Raw genomic sequence first — 19551 nt, forward strand, 5'->3', positions numbered from 1 at the left:
AGGCCAGTTTGACACGAATAACAGTTTGACACTAATGAATTAGGCCCAAGGCCATATGATGTGTTTGGAACCACAGTTACTTAACTTACATATGTCTATGTATGTACGTATTAGTAGAAATATAAATTGAGCCCAAAGCCGTTTGATGTATATTGTTCCAATGTATATTCTTTATTTGATATTATTCACTGGGCTTTCGCTCACGCTCATTCATGTGTTTGTAGGTGAGCCAAGAGAAGTCCAAACCCAGCCTCAGTGAAATCTGTATGGAACAACTAAGGTTTTGAAGAGTCAGCCCTTGCGTCTCACGCACGAGACACGTCTTCGTCCTTCTGCCATTCTGTGTTATTTTGTCATGTTGGCGAGGACTTTGGTGTACGTCTGTATATAGCTTTGTTTTGGCTGACTTAGATTTGAATGATCCTGTCTGTATAGAACTTTATATTACTATACTTTCTGTTGTGAGTTATTAACATATGTAAATGTGGAATGTTATGATGTGCATATAAGCACGGCTCTATGGGCAAAGTTTTAAATTTGCTTCCGATTTGGCCCCTTTACTCTGATGAGTTTTGTCTTATTTGGTTTGAGGCCGTAGGTAATCTCGTAATTACTAGCCGGTTATGGCCTTAACCCATAGGGGCGGGTTCAGGTCGTGACACCTGGCCTCAATGATAGATATACCAGTCGGGGTTGAGATGCACCCAATCCTGATAGAACCATGATATATGCCCATATATGAAATGGTAGCTGTAATAGAAGAAGTTCAAGATGAAAACCCCTAGTACTTTGATATTTGAAACTTTTTGGAAAACGGTACATACTTGCAAGGGGCAAATGCCAAAGACAAAAGAGGAATATGACCTTTGGCCGTTCAGTTCATCATCTGCGGAAACAGGTTATACAAAAGAGGGCATCTAGGAATACACAAGTTGTGTGTAGAAGAGGAAGAGGCGAAGCACATCATGGAAGCCATCCATGGAGGAGAATGTGGGGCGCACATGAATGGTGTAATGCTGACTAGAAAGATTCTAAGACAAGGATACTATTGGTTAACTATGGAAAGTGATTGTATTAGTTTTGTTTGGCGATGCAACAAGTGTTAGATTCATGCTAACCATATGAATATCCCGCCATCAAAACACTACAATATGACTTGCGATGCAACAAGTGTCAGATTCATGCTAACTGTATGAATATCCCGCCATCAAAACACTACAATATAACTTCACCATGGACTTATATCCCATTCAAGGGTATCAACGCAGGATTACCTGAGCATTCAATAAAAAAGTAAATCCAGAAATTTGAAAGAAAGGGATCTAGTGCTGAAAGATAACCAAGCTCCAATAAACGATCCTAGGGGCAAGTTTAAACTCAATTGGACGAGTCCCTACAACATAAAGTCTATCTGGTCAGGAGGAGTAGTTGTAACGTGCCCGAGGGGTACTTGAGCGTGTTAAATAGTTCAGACACTCGATTTCTTTGATCTAGACTCACGAGTGTAATGTGAAACATCAATGAGTCCAAATTTGGCAAAGTTTATAGATATTCATTCTATAGCAAAAATCTTTGCCAAAAATGGACTACTTTACCAGATCTTAGAGTTGCCACCTAATATTTTGGAAAAATTAGGAAACCCATGACTCTTGCCAAGGCCACTATTCAACGTAATCAAGGATGCTTGGCTCGAAACCTTACGTATGAGTGGGGAAAGGTCATTACTGAGCACCCCCGCTCACCTGATCAAAAAATTGACCTCTACTAAGCCATGATATAAATTTGATTTGCTTTATATGTTCATATTCTGATTATTTAATAAATGCTAAAATTACTATATGAAGCAAACAAGTATAGACTGTGTCATTTGTTTGGGAACAATTTTATTTCATATAGTTTGAAAATATTTTGAATAGCATACAAAACACATAAAATTAAGTTTTATAAACATGAAATCAATTTTATTCCAAATTGAACTACACAACCTTCATTCACTAGCATGCATAGAGTTATATCAAATAAGTAAATAGCCACATGGTAAGATGCCAACATAGTAAGAAAAACATATACAAGCAAGATGCTAAAGCACAAAAACTTACATATTTTATAGACATCCCGCAAATAATTACAAAACAAGGTTAGTAAACAAATGCATAATCCTATATACAAGATCCTAATGCAATTCACTCATGAAATGCAACTAAAGATTCGGCATCTACTATATGACATGTGAATTATCTCAAAACATGAGATAGTGCACAAAATCATTTAATAATCGATTACACCCATAGATGCAAATTTAGCCAGATCTAAAGGCATGAAACATGGATGCAAAGCATGGATATGATGACAAGCAACATACTCTACATATGTACAAATAAGGGCGAGTAAAAGAATGGAATAGAAAGAAACAGGGTGGGGAATTATTACAACATTTGAATATTACATATCCAAATAAAGGAGGAGAGGAATAAAAATGTTACAACAAAATATCCACAGAAATCTCTCTTAAATTAAAGAAGAACCGAAAAATAGAAGCTTTGGGGAGCGTCAAAGACCATTGGAGACTGTTTTCCTCGACACCGGGAGATTGCTAGGTTCTGTCCAAAAGAAGTTGGTTGGCCAGCCAAAAGGTGAGCTAGCCGGCCAATTAATTATCCAACCAGCCAATAAATTGGTCGGTCGACCAATTAAGCCAAGCCAAAACTCTGTTTTGTTGCAACACCAAAGAAAGAACAAGCAAGGGGTATGTGAGTGGTTCAACTCACCACTTCCAGTTAGATTACAACTGTTTATAATACAAAGCAATAAAAGGAATATAAAAAAATGCAAGAAAATAAAAATGTGCAAAATTCACCTTCCAAAGAAAGGATTTGATTTCTACACTTCCTTTTGACAACTTTTAAGTTTAGGAAGTGTGTTCTCATCTCTCAAGATGGTATATCAGTGTGAAAAGAAAATGGAGGTTTTTGAAACAACTTCCTTATTTTTGGTAAAAACTCTCTCTTAATCAAAGTTTTCTCTCTTTATCTCTCTTCTTTGAATCCTCTTCCTTTCCTAACAATCTGATCCTCTCCATATAGGGAATGCAAGTGTGCTTAGTGAAAAAGATGGTGGGGGACAAGGTTGAAAACAAAGGCCATAAGGTGACAAAGATCAAGGACTTTGTTAAAGAGGGCAGCTCTATTAACAATGAAAGATGAGTAGGTACACAGTATACAAGACTCAATGGAGCAGGTGAGAGAAGACAAAGATGATCGAGTGACAACGATGATTGCATTGGATGCCTTTGTTTTGGGAAGAGACAAATTCTCTTTTGACAATGGAGGCCAATAGAGGACAATGGAGGGTGAGTAGGTATACATCTCGTGTGTGAATATGTCAGAAATATCTGAAATGGCATGTCCCACATACATTAGACAAGAATTGTGTTGAAACTGCCTTGTTTCTAGAAAATTGGCTGGCCGGCCAAAAACTTGGCAAGTTGGCCAATTTCTTGGTTGGCCGGTTGGCCAAAATGTTGGTCGTGGCTTGACTATTTTGCACAAAACAGGATTTTTCAACATAATTATTATTCTTTTCTCCTATTTCCACACTGTTATTTGCTCAATTTTTTGAGAAAAATTTTTATTTTAAAGCTTAAAAATGAGCCTCGGAGCACTAAGGAAATACTCGGAACAAAACGAGAAAATAAAGTTTCGAAGGAAAGTTTTGAACAGGACTTAAGCACTTGGCCAAAACAGACTTTGGGGTTAGGAATGAAGCACAAATTCTATCTTTCTTAGTGAGGACGTTGTGAGAAACACATTCTTATTTTCATCATTGGATAATTAAAAGAAAGCTGCCAAGTCTTAGGGTCGATCAAAATGAGGTGTCTACAGCATTCATTCTCATGGATTTAGATGGTTTGGAGTTCTCATAGCCAATCAACATGGACAAATTAAAGACGTACTATTCTTGATAGGCTCGCTAGGCCGAAAACCCAAAAGAACAACCCAGACAACAGTTAGAGCATATATATATAAATAAAAATAAAAAATTGATGAAAAAAATGAAAACATAAAAAAAAATAAAAATAAAAATAAACCCAAAGAAAAGCTCTTAAGGTCGAAAATCCGGAAGAGCGACTTTAGCAAAAGTTAGAGCACAAAATGAGAGTGTTAAAACCCGAGTGAACCTTAGCCTTGAACTACGTAAGGCCTGATTCCTGTCTTTGGGGTAGGTAGACAGCTTCATTTTGAAGTTTGACCCTAACCATTTTTAACTCACTCATCTCGTCCATGCTTGATTGGTGTATCTTTATTCGACTTGGTTGTCCTATCCATGTTTGATTGGCTCATCTCCATTTGATTCAGTTGTCCTATTCCTTCTTCATGACGGGTTCCGTTGCAAGACAAATTCAGTGGTAATATAGTATATCCTGCTCGGGTTATCTAATTTGAGTTTGTGTATTTCAAGGGTTGATTTCAAGTTGAGCAGGTAATGGCCATTTGTGAAAATAGATTTTGAAGACTTTTAATGAAGTTGACTGATTTTCTCAAAAATTATTCCATTTTTGCAAAACTTAGACCATTCTTTAGACCAAAAAGGGAAATTTGCAGTGCTCATAGCTTGACTTATATGATTTCAAAATACAAGTTGGAACAAGCATGCTAATTTAACTCTCGTGCTGATCAAAATCAATTCAGCAAAGAACCAAGAAGAAAAAGTCAAAACAAAGAACTAGGGGCATAGTCAAGTTAGGACTTTTATCCTTCCCCTCCACTCTCGAAATTCTTCGTCACCAAGGTTGTCATGACCCGAACCCGCCCCCATAGGTTAAGGACATAATCGGCCAGTAATCATGAGATTACCTACGGCCTCAAATCAAATAAAACATAACTCATCAAAGTAAATGGGCCAAACGGAAATAATTTCAAACTTTTGTCCATAGAGCGGTGCTTATATGACACATCATAACAAACCATACATGTACATGTTAATAATTCACATCAAAATATGTACTAACACAGAGCTCTGTACATACAGGATCATTCAAGTCTAGGTCAGCCAATCAAAACTATATGCAATCATAATCCAAAGCCCTCGCCAACATGACAAAATATAATAAAATAGCAAAAGGGAGAAGATGAGTCTCGTGCGCGAGACGTATGGGCTGACTCTTCAAAACCTTGGTTGTTCCACACAAACTTCACTGAGGCTGGGTTTGGACCTCTCTTGGCTCACCTACAAACACATGAATGAACGTGAGCGAAAGCCCAGTGAATAATATCAAATAAAGAAGTTACCCAAACGATATTTAGAACAACGTGCTTCAAACGGCCTTGGGCCCAATTCGTATTTCTATCTAGCATATATATATAAATATAGGTCAAGTGACTGCGGTTCCAAACGCATCATACGGCCTCGGGCCCAATTCATTCGTGTCATACATGTGATACGACCTTTGGCCCATTCAATCATATCATTCATGTCAAACGGCCTTTGGCCCAGTCATTCTTCCATTCATGTCAAACTAGCCTTTAGCCCATTCATTCTTTCATTCATGTCAAACTGGCCTTTGGCTCATTCATTCTTTCCTTCATGTCAAACTGGCTTTTGGCCCATTCATTCTTTCATTCATGTCAAACTGGCATTTGGCCCATTCATTCACGTCATACAGCCTCTAGCCCATTCATTCATATCAGACTATTATTCGAGTCAGACTATCATTCATGTCAGACAGCCTCCGGCCCACTCATTTATAGCAAACGGCCTTAGGCCCAACCATATGGCATAGCAACCATTTGTCCACAATTCAACTCAACAAACTCATAAGACTTATAGAGAAATAAACAGTTGGACAAACAACATATCTCAAAATATCTTCATTAAGATATTACTCACAGTGATCGGCTGGATGATTTGCCCTGGAGCTCGACCCTACGCATTCCATGAACGCAATGGGTCACAAACAATCCAATTCGTTCTTAATTCACATATTCCTCTTTAGGCTTCTTTCTTATTCTTTTAATTCATTCATAATGCTCAATGCATGCCTAAGAGTACTTAGAAGTGAAAGAGAACGGAAAACGAAACACAGAACATTTTTACAAAATTTCTGAAATAGGGGTCCCCGCTCGAGCGTGGACTTTCCCGCTCAAGCGAACCCATTAGGTCTGCAAAAGTACTGGTTGCCTCGTTTTTACGCTCAAGCGTTAACGCGAACGCTCGAGCTGAAGGGCATTCTACATAGCTCCCTGCTCGAGTGTGAACTTCCTCGCTCTAGCGGACATCATGTCTGCAAAATGTTCTGGAAGCTCATATTTTACGCTCGAGCGGCGGTTCTCCCGCTCGAGCGGACGTCAAGAATTCTGGGTTTTCCAGAACTTGTTCTTGAGCTCAAACTCGACCTCCAAAGGTTCAAAACTCATAATTTTGGTTCCAAAACATGCAAATACATTATATATCATGAGTATACAAGCAAGATGAGATCAATTGCTCAAAATCATGGTCTAATTCTTCAAAATAAATCAACATTTCTTGGTATAATCAAGGCTCATGCACTCAAATCTCATATGAGCTCCATATCTCCAATAATCAAACATGCATGTCAATAATATGGTGCAAATGGTGTTCATTCTCATGAAGCTCAACTAAAACCATGCTTGCATGTATGATTCAACCCACAATCTTTCATAATTCACATATTACATGCTAGATTATGTAATTTCATAGGAATTCTCTACATACATGCACACATGGACTTCAATCACAACTTAATCAACTCAATTCATTATCTAACTCACCATTTAATCTTCAATTCACAAAATCACAATTCAAACTCATGAATTAAGGGTTGATTACTCACCTAAAGGCTCAAATCTTCCAATTTATGCTCAATTCTTGAGTGTAGCTTCAAGATCACCAAGTTCCTTAGCAAATTCTTCAAGATTGGCCTTTCTCTCTCTCTAATTTCGATTCTCTCTCTCTAGAGACTAGATTCAGATTCTTTGAGCTCAAAAAGAATGAGCTTAAGTGTAGCTGGGTTCATATATAGGCCCCTCTAATCACATTTCATTAATATTTAAATAATTGAGCACTAACCCATTAATTTAATCTAATTAATTTGATCCGAATCAATTTTCAATTAAATTTCACCGTAGGCTCTAAAAATTACGTCAATCACATTGGCGCAGTCAATTTCGGTTTCTGTGGCCGATAGGAACTTCAATTTAAATTCCAAAACAGATAATCAAACAAATATTCCTATGGTGAACAGATAGAAATTCAAAACCACATATTTTCATATAAATGGCACACAGAATCATATCAAACACATAATCACATTCATAATAAGGACCAATTAGCATAATACGGAACAAGATTATCACAAAGGTTGCACTAACCTATGTTTTTTCAATCCTCTTTCAATTGGCCAGTCGTTTGGGCAATCATTCGACAATGGTTTTTGTTTTGAATTTTGTATTACGACGTCGCACCCGCAATATTCTAAATTGTGCCTGTGATTGTTTTACTTGGTCACGCCTACGGTATTAATAACCATGCCCGCAATGAAGTTTTGTGTCCTTTCCATTCCAGCAAGTGTCAATAGTTGTGTTTAGGTTGTTTTTGCTTTATTTTTGTTTCATTAAGTTGTATTTTGTATTTTGTATTTTGGTCAGTTATAGGCTCGTCATCCAATTTAGATGTCATTAAAATGTAACCATTCTCAATTTCAAAATTCGAAACAAAATGTTTTTCATGCACAAGTGTTATGTCATTCATGCTATTTGGATTTGCAAAACAAACTCTTTTATTAACTTCAGAGATCAACCCCGATCAAAGTTGTACAAAAGAGAGTTTAAGCTATAGGTTCCCAACTCTTAAAAGAGGAAAAAAAAGCCAAAAAAAAAAAAAAAAAAAAGAAAGAGAGAAGACAAATAGAAAGTAAGCATTGTTCTCAATTTTTGGCGACCTATGTTTCCGATAGCAAAGGCTGCAGGTTGACGTCCTTTTACAGATAGTTTCACCACCTCATTGCATCGTTACTCCCGAGAAGCCCTCGAAAACTCTACCTCAGCATTTGTAGAGCTTTCGAAAGATATTACTCCCCGCTGGCCATCAAATGAAGAGCACCAAGAAGTTCCTAATCGGGGCACAGAGGTTGTCTATCATTTCATCTCTTTATTTTGTTTTTTCAATTTGCTAATCTCCTTTCGGGCATCTTGGTTCATAAGTTGATAGAAGGAGAATTGTGCATTTAACCGATGCACCTCGCTTGTCCTGCTTTATATTTGGCGGGACAAATTAGAGACCGCAGTCATGGTCTCCCGACAAGATTTCAATGTGTAAGAGTTGGTATCGATGTCAAACTGCACTGTCATCATTTGCTCGACTGACATCGCAGGGAAACTGAAAACATAGGTAAGGGTAGGGGCACTCTATCGAGGCTTAAATGAGCTGGTATCAGCAATCTCTATCAAGGAATCATTAAGGCCTGGGAAAAAAGAAAGAGACATGTCAGAGGAGAATAATGCCAAAGAGAGCTTGCAAAGTAATGGCAAAGAGATGTTTTGTAGTTTTCTGGTTTGCCCCTCACTCGTAGACCGTCCAACAAAAAAGGGCTTTTACGGCACGCAATGCACGTCGTAAAAGCCTTTCTACGACGTGCAGGCGCACGTCATATTATGACCAGTCATGGAAAGTCAATTCACTTTCAACGACATACTTCGTATGCCGTTAAAAACTATTTAACGACATATTTTATGCATCGTTGTTACTTTTTCTACGACATGTTATAGTACGCCGTTAAAAACTATTTAATGGCAGATTTTATGCGTCGTTACTTTTTCTACGACTACTTTTACATATCGTTAATTAGTGAGACAAACAACACTGATTGCGCGCCGTAAAATAGATAATACGACTTACCCAGCCTGCCGTAGATAAGTAGAACATACCACGACGTACATGGAATGTCATGGAATATTTCATATGACCTAATTTGCTTGCCGTAGAATGTGCATTATTTTATTTTATTTTTAATTCAACAGGTTCTATTTTAATCTGTTTTGTATAATCTAACAAACATTACAAACAAGCTTCACAAAATATCAATCAACTATCAAAATATTATTTCAAGCATAAAAAATAAACTACATCCATAAATTATGAACATTCAAAAATTGTCAATACATTCCAAACATCCAAAAATTAACCAGAAGTTCAAAACAACCCAAAAAGACTATCCTTAAGTTCTAAATTCAACAAAAAAGTTAAAAACCATCCAAAATTGTATCATATACAAGTTTGTAAACAAAATCCAAAACTATTCAAAGATTATAGAAATCTATTCATCAAAGTCCTCAAAAACTAGCCATCACTATCATCATCGTCACTACTACTATTGGGGTCATACTCATCATCTAAACCATCTGTTAGGCAAATGCACCTCACATGTTACAATTCTGAGAAATTTAAGTTAACAATAGTCAAGATTTCTAGCCAAGAAGATAAACAATATGAAATGTACACGGATAGAAAGCACTTACCCCGACTATGTGAACTCCTACATAACAGAAGCAGTTTTCGTTACAAGTTGAGTGACAGGAATTGGTTCCTACACATTACCATCATCAGATCACATTGCAAGTTATAGTAGCTATAAAAGCTGTAATATTTTACAACAAAAAAATACATATAGCATAAACTTGTGATTTCCCAAATGAATTGGCAGGGGTACTTCATGTATCCAAGGTCACATTGAGCAACATCTAAATAACATGAACCATTACTAACATATAATTGTCCATTTGAGAAACCACAAAAATGTGACCTTCAGGAAGAGCTACACACTAGTAAGAAGACAAAACTCACTGTACACGTGCACCACCTTCTTAGACCAACTTTTAACCAAACATTCTCATTCTTATCAAAAGTAATAAACAAAATCTTGGAATGAGAAGTAGAAAGGAAATTCCTTTTTGAGAAGCCAATAAATAATATTATAGAAGCTAATTTGGCCGTCATTAAACACTCAAATTTTGGTAGAAAAAATTAAAATGGAGGTTGAACCAAATATGTTGGTAATGGTCATTAAGAGCATTTAATCCATCTAGAGAGACAAAGAAAGTTCCTAGATAGGGAAGAAAGCGGGTGAAAGATATTTCAAAATTCCGGAGATAAAATCATATTTTGATCAGTCATTTTGTCATTTTGATTTCACTTATCACCATATTGCAGTTCTCATGTCATACAGAGATCACTTATCACCTTTCTTTCTATATAATTCACGAATTTCATCACAAGAGTTGCAACAATCATCATCTGACTGCAAAATACCAAGAATTGGGGAAAATTGATAAGCAGCAGAAACAGAAACTTCTTTCACTGTACGGGTTGAGTTTGCACAACATAATATAATGAATGTCAAAATGAGTGTACAAAAATAAATAATAAATTTAACGGTAATGCTTAATAACTAAACTAACAAGAGCAATTTACCTGGATATATAATAAACCCAAGACTTTTGTCATAACTTGAACCAAGGAGGTAAATGTTAAAATTATGGAAATTTTCCAGGCTCTATTGTTGTAAATATATATTTAGTTGTACCAAAGCCTGTGTCCTACATTTGACATGTCTATATCGTGTTGTATCTGTATCCTGTTTATATATATCTGTGTTTCTTAAGAATTATTCAAAATTGCTCCAAAGTAGGAAGATGTTTCTTCCAAATTAAATAGACACAGAAATGAACTGAATATGTCCAGCTCAATAATCCATAACTCCTATGAAAATTTCTTGTATAAGCTTCAGAATTAAATATTCAACTTAGCAATGACACACAAGGCCATAGAAAAGCATACCACTTCTGCACCATAGCATGAACCACAATATGTCTCATTGTGTTCAAGCCTCCCACCATGTCTTTGTAAAGGCTTTTCAATCTGTGCCATTGATAAAAAAAAGTCAGAAGAGAACGAAAATCTGAGAAAAAAACAGAACATAACCCAAAAAAAAAAAAAAAAAAAAGAGCAGAAAAATTGCTCACGGGGCAAAAAAGGGAGAGGATTTCATTATAAAACATCAAATTATGAATGAGTTAGAGGCAGTCTGCTCCACAACAAAATCAACAAGGTTTGCAATAAACATATGGTCTCCACCAAAACATGCCCCCTTTCTACCATTAGAACCTATTATGAGTTTTGAAATGCCATTCGTGGTTAATGCTATATATAGGCATATAATGAGGGAATAGGTATTCCTCATGTGCCAAAGTCATCGTAACATGGTATCTAATGGGGAGTGGTGTGTCAAGGGTTCAATTTTCATCATTGTAAGTCCCCCCCTCCTCCCACTCTAAAAAACCATAAAAGGAAAAAAAAAAATATGTATATATATATTCAATATACATATGTAAACAATTGTTGGATTTCAAGAACAATCTTATTACTGACCTTGGGAGCACCAATACCATCCTGCCTTTCTTCTATTACATTACCATGTTTATCAAGTCTTTTCTTGACAATGTCGTGTTTCTGCAAGCAGGGATAAAATTAAATGTCACTCAATGTAAGTGGGAGGGTTTGGATCAGTTCAGGTTAAAATTGTGACGGAAATTTTTAACAGTCCTTCATTTGTGCCTTGCTAAATTCTTCTTACTCTTGCCATGCTTCCATATTTATTCTATTAGCATTATACTCTATATTACATTAATCTTGTAACTTCACAGAAGCATGGTGTACATATTACTATCAGTATCCAAATATTTAGCACTCAGGACAATGAAACCATTTTTTGTGCAAGACAACAGGACAAAAAGTGTCAGCATGGTGAAAGCTCTGATAGTGGAGAACCTGTACATTTATGGCATTTAATTTTGAAAAAAGAAGAAAGAATCGCGTGACAAGATTAAAGTGAATATTTCACGTAAAACATATGCAATATTTCTTTGCAGTACATACAACGTCGAGATGTTGCTCCCCGCTGATATCCATGGCATCAAGACTGAGTATAGAACATGGAAGGGCTGGAAAAGTGACATCAAACTGCACGTTCAAATAGAACACAGAAAATGTATCAATTATCCAAATAGAATGGAGAAAATGTACCAATCAGTTATGAGGACAATTAAGGTAAAACAAACAGTTAGGCACTTTCCACATAAATAAATATATGGTGAGGATTGGACAAACACTTTCAATGGTAGGCGAAGTTTTTAAAAGCAAATGCATAACTGTTAGAATTTACCTACACCTACCACCACCTACTACCACACCTACTACACCTACCACCAATTTATCCTCACCTACTCCTCACCTACTACCCAAACTCTCTCCTATATAATGAGCCACTCTGATTTGTAATAGAATATATCAATAAATCAATCAATATCAATTAATAATACAGTATTTTTTTTAACTTGGTATCAGAGTTTAGAACCTGATATTTTCGCTTCCCCGGCGGGCGGCAACCTCACCTTAGCTGCCCGCCGGACCTCAACCTAGTCCGCTAAGATTTTTCTTACACATACCTTGATCACTCTGCATGTGCCTCCTCCCCAGCTGCTGTCCAAGCACAAAACTCTTCTTCTTCTCTCTCTGGCCGCCTCTCGCAGCCGAAGCTTCCTCTTCCAATCCATCAATGGCGGAAGTCGATAGCTCAAAACCCTGTTGTTGCTGATGAAAGTAGTGGAGATACTAGTGCTGAGGCCACTTCTAATGCAGGGGAAAGTGTCGCTGAATCCACCCAAGCGGCTGCTGAGGAAAACCGTGAAACAGCTGAACAGGATGACTCGGGAGATAAAAGTTGAAGAGACACCAGAGATTAAGATTGAAACAGCACCTTGAACCTTATTTTATTTTATTTTTTTATCTACCTTTTTGACCATTACAACACACCACCAGCACATGTGTTCCCACTTTTGTCTCCACTTTCTTTTTCTTTTTTTATATTTATTTTAAATCCATCTTTTTGACAACAAAACCGCATCACCAGCTTTGCACACCAACCCAATTTCCATCTCACATTCCTTTTTTTAATATATATATATATCTTAAACTAATGCATCATCTTAAACTAATGCATCATCAAACCAAACCCATGTGCACCCACGTTCTTTTCCCTTTTCTTTTATTTAACTATATATATATATTTATTATAATATATTTTCACTACTCCTACTTTTATTTTATTTTATTTTATTTTATTTTATTTATTCTATCTTTCTTTTTCTATCCATTTTCCTTCTTATACAACTCGTGAGCATCATCCTATTTTCCGTAAAAAAAAAAAAAAAAAAAAAAAAAAAAAAGACGCAGGAAGATCTGCACACCAAACTCATTTTATTCATGTCAGGGCTCACCCCGATCACCATGTTTCCACATACAAAAAAAAAAAAAAAAAAAAAAAAAAAAAAATACAAACAAACAACCACAGGTGGGATTTTTCTTCTCTACTCTGCCGCCGGTCTCTTCTTCTTGCCTCCGTCCTGGGTGGTCCTTGACGGTGTTGCCTCCGTGCTTCCTAGACTACCAAGCAAGTTGCCTCCCCCCTGCTCCTCCACTGCAGCATATGGCGGACCTCCAAATCGCCACATCACGGTGGCCTTCCGCTTTAGCTCCTTATTTTCTGCTTTCAGCACACTTATCTCTGCTCGCGCATCCTTATACATGCGTTGGAGCAGAGCCAGCTGGGAGGTTAACTGCTGCACCTCATTTGTCCTACTCTGCAGCCGGTTCGACAAGTTTGTGACCGCCGTCATGCTTTCCACGCATGCCTTCAAAGTATACTGGTTGGCCTCCACATCTGAATGCACTGCCATTCTTTGCTCCACCGACCGCATCGGAAAGTTCAACGGAGCAAACTCCGGGGCGCTTGGTTGAGTTTCCAGTGCCACCGCACCAGTTCTCTCTCTCGTTGACTCGTTGAGGTCGGGAAAGAGGGTGAGCAGCCCGCGGGAAGACGATGAAGCCATTTTCTAGGCACCAGAGTGTTACACAGTATCTCTCTCAGAATTCTCTCTCAGAAAACAGAGTGTTACAGAATCTCTCTCAGAAATCTCTCTCAGAATATCTCTTGCAGGTTTTTTGCCTCAGCCTCAGCCTCTGTCTTATAGCCGAGGCAGCCACGCGCATCGCGCGCCTCTTACCACCAGCCGACAAACGGGCACGCAAGCCAAGGCGCCCACGTGCCTCGCCATCATGTCCGGCACACTTTTTGATGAATTGGGCACGCCTTTTGATGGCACGCCTTTTGACAAAATTGGGCACACCTTTTGAGGGTGCCACTTTTACAAGGGTCCGACAAGACTCTGTAAACTGTCCCGACATAGATTCCGGTTAGTTTCTACAAGAGTCCGACAAGACTCTGTAAACTGTCCCGACATTAATTCCGGTTAACTCCTTTATGGGTCCGACAAGACTCTGTAAACTGTCCCGACATAGATTCCGGTTAGTTTCTACAAGGGTCCGACAAGACTCTGTAAACTGTCCCGACATTGATTCCGGTTAGCTCCTTTATGGGTCCGACAAGACTCTGTAAACTGTCCCGACATTGATTCCGGTTAGCTCCTTCATGGGTCCGACAAGACTCTGTAAACTGTCCCAACATTGATTCCGGTTAGCTCCTTTATGGGTCCGACAAGACTCTGTAAACTGTCCCGACATTGATTCCGGTTAGTTTCTACAAGGGTCCAGCAAGACTCCGTAAACTGTCACAACAACTGTCCCAACATTGTCTGCTACAACGGTCCGACATGACCCCATAAACTGTCTTCTACACCGGTCCGACATGACCCCATAAACTGTCTTCTACAGCGGTCTGACACCGCCATCCAGTGTCCTCTACACCATTATGACACCACCATACAGTGTCCTCTACAACGTTATGACACCACCATCCAGTGTCTTGACCAATGGTCTGACACGACCATACAGTGTCACCTATCCTCTTTTATTTTTATATTTTCTTGTTTTGTTACTTTCTCCAAACTCAAGTTGGTTAGTTTCTATCCTCCTTGAGTTTGCGGGGGGCTGTTAGAATTTACCTACACCTACCACCACCTACTACCACACCTACTACACCTACCACCAATTTACCCTCACCTACTCCTCACCTACTACCCAAACTCTCTCCTATATAATGAGCCACTTTGATTTGTAATAGAATATATCAATAAATCAATCAATATCAATTAATAATACAGTATTTTTTTTAACTATAACGCAAGGAGAAACATGTAGGATAATGATCAAACCGGTGAAGACAAAGTACAACAATGTAAATAAACTCAAGCTAGATCAAATAGACTACATATTTCAAATAACCAACCAGCAAGTCCTGAAAGCAAAATAGAAGGACTTGCAGGAGAAAGGTTCCATGTGTGCTTAGAAAAGTCAGATTTCTTCAAATGGACAAATGCAGCACTTGTCAGTAACATCCTTGTCTTCTCACTGTCATCATGATAAAAAAGACAGGATGTTAATTTTGAGGTAACATAAGAAGAGCATTTCCAGGAAAATATATATATATATATATATTCATTATTGTGATGTACAATAGTGAGACTATCTTCGATACAGCAATTCCTCAGTAACTTTATTTAAACACTGGTGCACTTTATTCTGATATTTTGATGCTCAATCATGATTTTGAAACAATAGTGTATTTTCAACCATCACTTAAACCCTTACAAGTTACAACTCAAATTTACTCGACAAAGGACTAAGAAAAAGAGTATATGATGCTTATGTTAACTTGTATATTTGTTTTTGTGTATTTATACCTAAATAATTAATTTCTACAAGTGGCAGCTTTAAGTAAATGGTATGTGAGATAGAACAAGTCAACAAATTGATTGCGAATACCACTCACTTGGATTATCAGTTTAGACTGACCAATTTAAGTGGACATTCAAAAATGTACAATTAACGATTGCAACCGATCTCACAATTTTAGTGATATAAAAAGTATGTATATTTTCTTTCCCTTAATGATAATTAAACATCTATGCCTCAAAAAACTACAAATATTTAAAGAGAATGGCACAATATAGTAACTTCATTAGCAATGATAGATTCCTTTGAAGAAGGCTTGCTTAAGATTTATATAAAAAATAAAAATAAAAATAAAAACTGTCCTACATCCCTTACAGGTTCATCTTCTTACTAAAAGACAAGGAAATGTAGAATGAAAAAGCACTTCTATCTCCAACCACACCAAAGTTTCTTGTAGGAAAACAAAGGAAGAACCTATTCAACAAACTTAGATATTTTTTAATCATAAAGTTATTCAAGTCAGCTACATATGGTTTTCAAAAAGAACATAAAAAATTGAAGGCCAGCCTAAAACCTTGCCAATAATATTAATGTCACCCCTTATTTTCTTTGAATTTATTTTCCATTATGTTAATGAATTAAGCAAATCAAAAGCTCCTGAAAAAACACACTAAGGCTGCTCCCATCTAACTGTTATAAGCCTATGACAATTCTTTCATAGATTCTGTGTATTAGAAGAAAAGTTCCAAAATCTCTACTAAGAACCGAACTTAAAACTTAGGGACCCACCCATTTGCTCAAATACACTTACTAACCTTAAGTTGACCTTATCAACTGTGGTGCCAACAATAATTCTAAAATGTACATCAACATTATGAGTAACAATTCATGGTGAATATTGCATTGATAAGACTTTATTTTCCCAGAAGACATGTTCATTGCAACTCTATATTTATAATCATGTTATACGCTTTGGAGGAATGAAATGTTTATTCATGCTGCTATTTTACCATACCATGATAAATTTAACCATCAAGATCACTGTTTCATGGTTCAATAAGTTCAGTACTGGAAATAGAACCTGTTGGCCTGATATTAGGATGCTTACAATTGTCAGCCAAGCCATTAAAATAAATAACAGAATTTGAGACCTCACAAAATGATATGACCTCAAATTAACAGATAATGAACTATAGAAACCGAATAATGCTCTCCTAGTGACAAGTACTAAATTAGGAAGGCGAAATAAATATCTCCATTAAAATATAGGTAGAAGACAATGGTGAATCAGAAGTAGGTGAGAAAACCAAGCAGCTCGGAACCCAAAAACAGGAATGCATATGAAAGATAGAGAATTCCAAGTGTGATATAAGCATGCCCCTAAAATATCTCTAACAAATATCTCCACTATTATATGATGCTAATCATCCAGTCTCTGAAAAATATAAAAATAAATAAATCACAATATAAAACTGGATAGAAAAAGAGCTCTGACAAATACAATAGTTACTATCCAATATAAAGCAACAAACTTCACAAAATAATACCAGAGTGGCACCACAACCCCAACTGAAATTCCCTGGAAGCCGAACCCAAGTAGTCCATCAAACTTTGCCACTACAAATAAAAGAGATCCTTCTTTTGTAGCCTCCATGAACACCTGAAAAATAAAGCATGTGTGACTATCACCGAAGGCAGAGAGTGGAAAACCAATTCCACATTAGAATTCAAAACAAAACAGGAACTCACTTGATCTTTGACCACAAGACTGCCGACTTTCACATTATCTTGACTAAGGAAGCCAGAAACTGATCAAGATCCATAATGTATTGCAATAGATTTTCCTGAATCACAAATCAACAAAAGCTATTTCAGCCTAAATATGATAATAATCTCTAAATGTCACATGCTTTTCTTATGTTAAACAATTTGAGTTGGGACTCAATAATGTCCAGGCCAAGCATTTATCAACATTACAAAAATCAAAGAAAATAGAATAAGAAATGTACCAATTTTGTGATATGATTTGGACTTGGAGTGCTTGTACTTAGGATGGAATAAGCAAGCAATCTGCACAAAAAAAATAAAAATAAATAAATAAATAAAAGGTCAAGTTTGGCATGATTGAAAAAAGACAAAAAGTCAAAAAGTCACTATCCTATTTAAGTCACATCATCTTATTTAAGTCACATCACCTCTCTAACACATCATTTCAAACCCAACCCAAACCCAACCCATATTTCATAAAAAGTCAAAAAGTGCACTTATTTAGTCTTCCCAAAACTAGGCCTTAATAGGTAATTATTTTAGCAACTAAAGAGCATGTCAAAACCAATAAACAGAGAGCCCCGAAAGGATAGCTGAGCCTCATTTCAGAGAATTCCCTAGTTGAATGATGACCAAAAGGTAAGCTCAATGTACATTCAGTGTGCATGAAAAGCAAACAAACATTGGATAATTGAAAGAACAGGGACCCAGAATCCATAATCCAAACACACTCTCTGTGTCTTCCTTTCTTTCTTTAAAATTCACTGTGGATACATTGAACAGTACATGGGTCTTTAAAAGCAACAAAATGCAAAAAGAAGAGGAGAGAAGAGAAGAGAAAAGATGAGATTGTACCGTGGATTGTTGTCGTCGCCGAACCAGGTTGAAGTCTCCAACGAGAGAGATTGAAATGTTGGAAGTAACATCAATGTCTCACATACCGCCATTACAAACAAGCAACACAGACAGAGCTAGAACCTAAGAGATCAACCAAACTATAACTACAAAAAAGGGAAAAAAAAAAAAAGGGGGGCTTTTTTTTTTTCCCGATCAAACTATAAGAGAAAATCAAATATCAAATTCTAAGGATCTACTGAGCCCCAAATCTATCACTATTTGCCAAATAAGTATCAAAATACTCAAATGAGAGTTCCAAAAATCCAAAACCCTAGAAAGCAAGAACATAAGGTTGTGGACGCTAAATATTCAGCAATCTGAGAAAGAATCAAACAAAAAGGCATTTTGACTAAACCACAGAGGAAACAGAGAACGAGAATGGCTTATTCAAGAGAGAAAATTAAGTGTATGAATCATTCAAGCAAAACCCTCAAAGAATCTAAAGTAAACTATGTGGAGAAAACCCAAAAAAAAAAAAAAAAAAAATTGATAAACTCCAATCTAATGAAAGACGTATTGCAGCTTTACCTTCAATCGCAATGTGTGTGTGTGTGTGTGTGTGTGTGTGTGTGTGTGTGTGTGTGAGAGAGAGAGAGAGAGAGAGAGAGAGAGATTCGATCCTGCCGAAAGGAGGAGGAGAGTGTCTCTAGAATGAACCAGATTGAAGTGCCCAAAATCTGTCTTCGAACCCTCTCTCTTCTCCCTCTCTTCTCGACTTTGAACCGTCTCTAGAAATGAACCAGATTGAAGTGTCTCTTTAGGGTTTTGCTTCTGCCTCTTCGATTCAACAAAGAGAATAAAATGTAACAATTTTTTCCAAAAGAAAAATTTACTTTTGTTTTGGTTTATCAATTTAAAAAATTAAAAACCTGGTTGCCCTCTTCTCATGGATGTATATGTTATTTTTTCAATATTTTTTTGGGATGAATTGGCGCCCAGATAATTTCATTTTGGCACCTGTTTTTTAACATATAATTCACGGCATTCATTGTGCGTCGTAAAAAAATAATACTTTTAACGACGGGTGATGTGTGCGTCGTAAAAAGTACAATATTTTTAACGATGAGTGTTGTGTGCGCTGTGCACTTTTCACAACTGAAGTATGTATGTCATGTATAATTGATA

The 19551-nt window shown here is 36.9% G+C and overlaps 1 protein-coding gene across 12 annotated transcripts; it reads right to left on the minus strand.

The window, feature by feature from the left end:
- Positions 1-4972: 4972 nt before the first annotated feature.
- Positions 4973-19340, minus strand: LOC114282468 (uncharacterized). Of its 12 annotated transcripts, none has more exons than XM_082887530.1 (12): positions 18955-19338; positions 18385-18507; positions 17772-17832; positions 17512-17606; positions 17310-17422; positions 15317-15438; positions 11950-12033; positions 11443-11523; positions 10852-10932; positions 10255-10312; positions 9534-9601; positions 4973-5226 (listed from the first exon to the last, which is right to left on the minus strand). In XM_082887530.1, exons 7-12 carry the CDS (start codon positions 11980-11982, stop codon positions 5164-5166), a joined length of 384 nt encoding a protein of 127 aa, XP_082743656.1. In that variant the 5' UTR covers positions 11983-12033; positions 15317-15438; positions 17310-17422; positions 17512-17606; positions 17772-17832; positions 18385-18507; positions 18955-19338; the 3' UTR covers positions 4973-5163. The 12 variants fall into 12 exon arrangements, with proteins under 12 accessions (XP_082743656.1, XP_082743655.1, XP_082743658.1 ...); XM_082887529.1 differs by having other exon boundaries at positions 18385-18530; XM_082887532.1 differs by lacking the exon at positions 18385-18507 and having other exon boundaries at positions 18955-19340.
- Positions 19341-19551: the final 211 nt, after the last annotated feature.

The sequence above is a fragment of the Camellia sinensis genome, chromosome 9, assembly GCF_055761805.1.
Source record: "Camellia sinensis isolate YWXY chromosome 9, ASM5576180v1, whole genome shotgun sequence".
NCBI lineage: Eukaryota > Viridiplantae > Streptophyta > Magnoliopsida > Ericales > Theaceae > Camellia > Camellia sinensis.

What these genes read in the sequence shown, in the direction of transcription:
- LOC114282468 (XM_082887521.1), bottom strand. Translation starts at nt 12,626, where the DNA reads ATGGATTGGAAGAGGAAGCTTCGGCTGCGAGAGGCGGCCAGAGAGAGA. An exon ending in CATGCTATGGTGCAGAAGTG is followed by an intron (nt 10,313 to 10,851) that starts GTATGCTTTTCT and finishes GGTATTTTGCAG; the next exon opens with TCAGATGATGATTGTTGCAA. An exon ending in TGAATTATATAGAAAGAAAG is followed by an intron (nt 9,602 to 10,254) that starts GTGATAAGTGAT and finishes GGTAATGTGTAG; the next exon opens with GAACCAATTCCTGTCACTCA.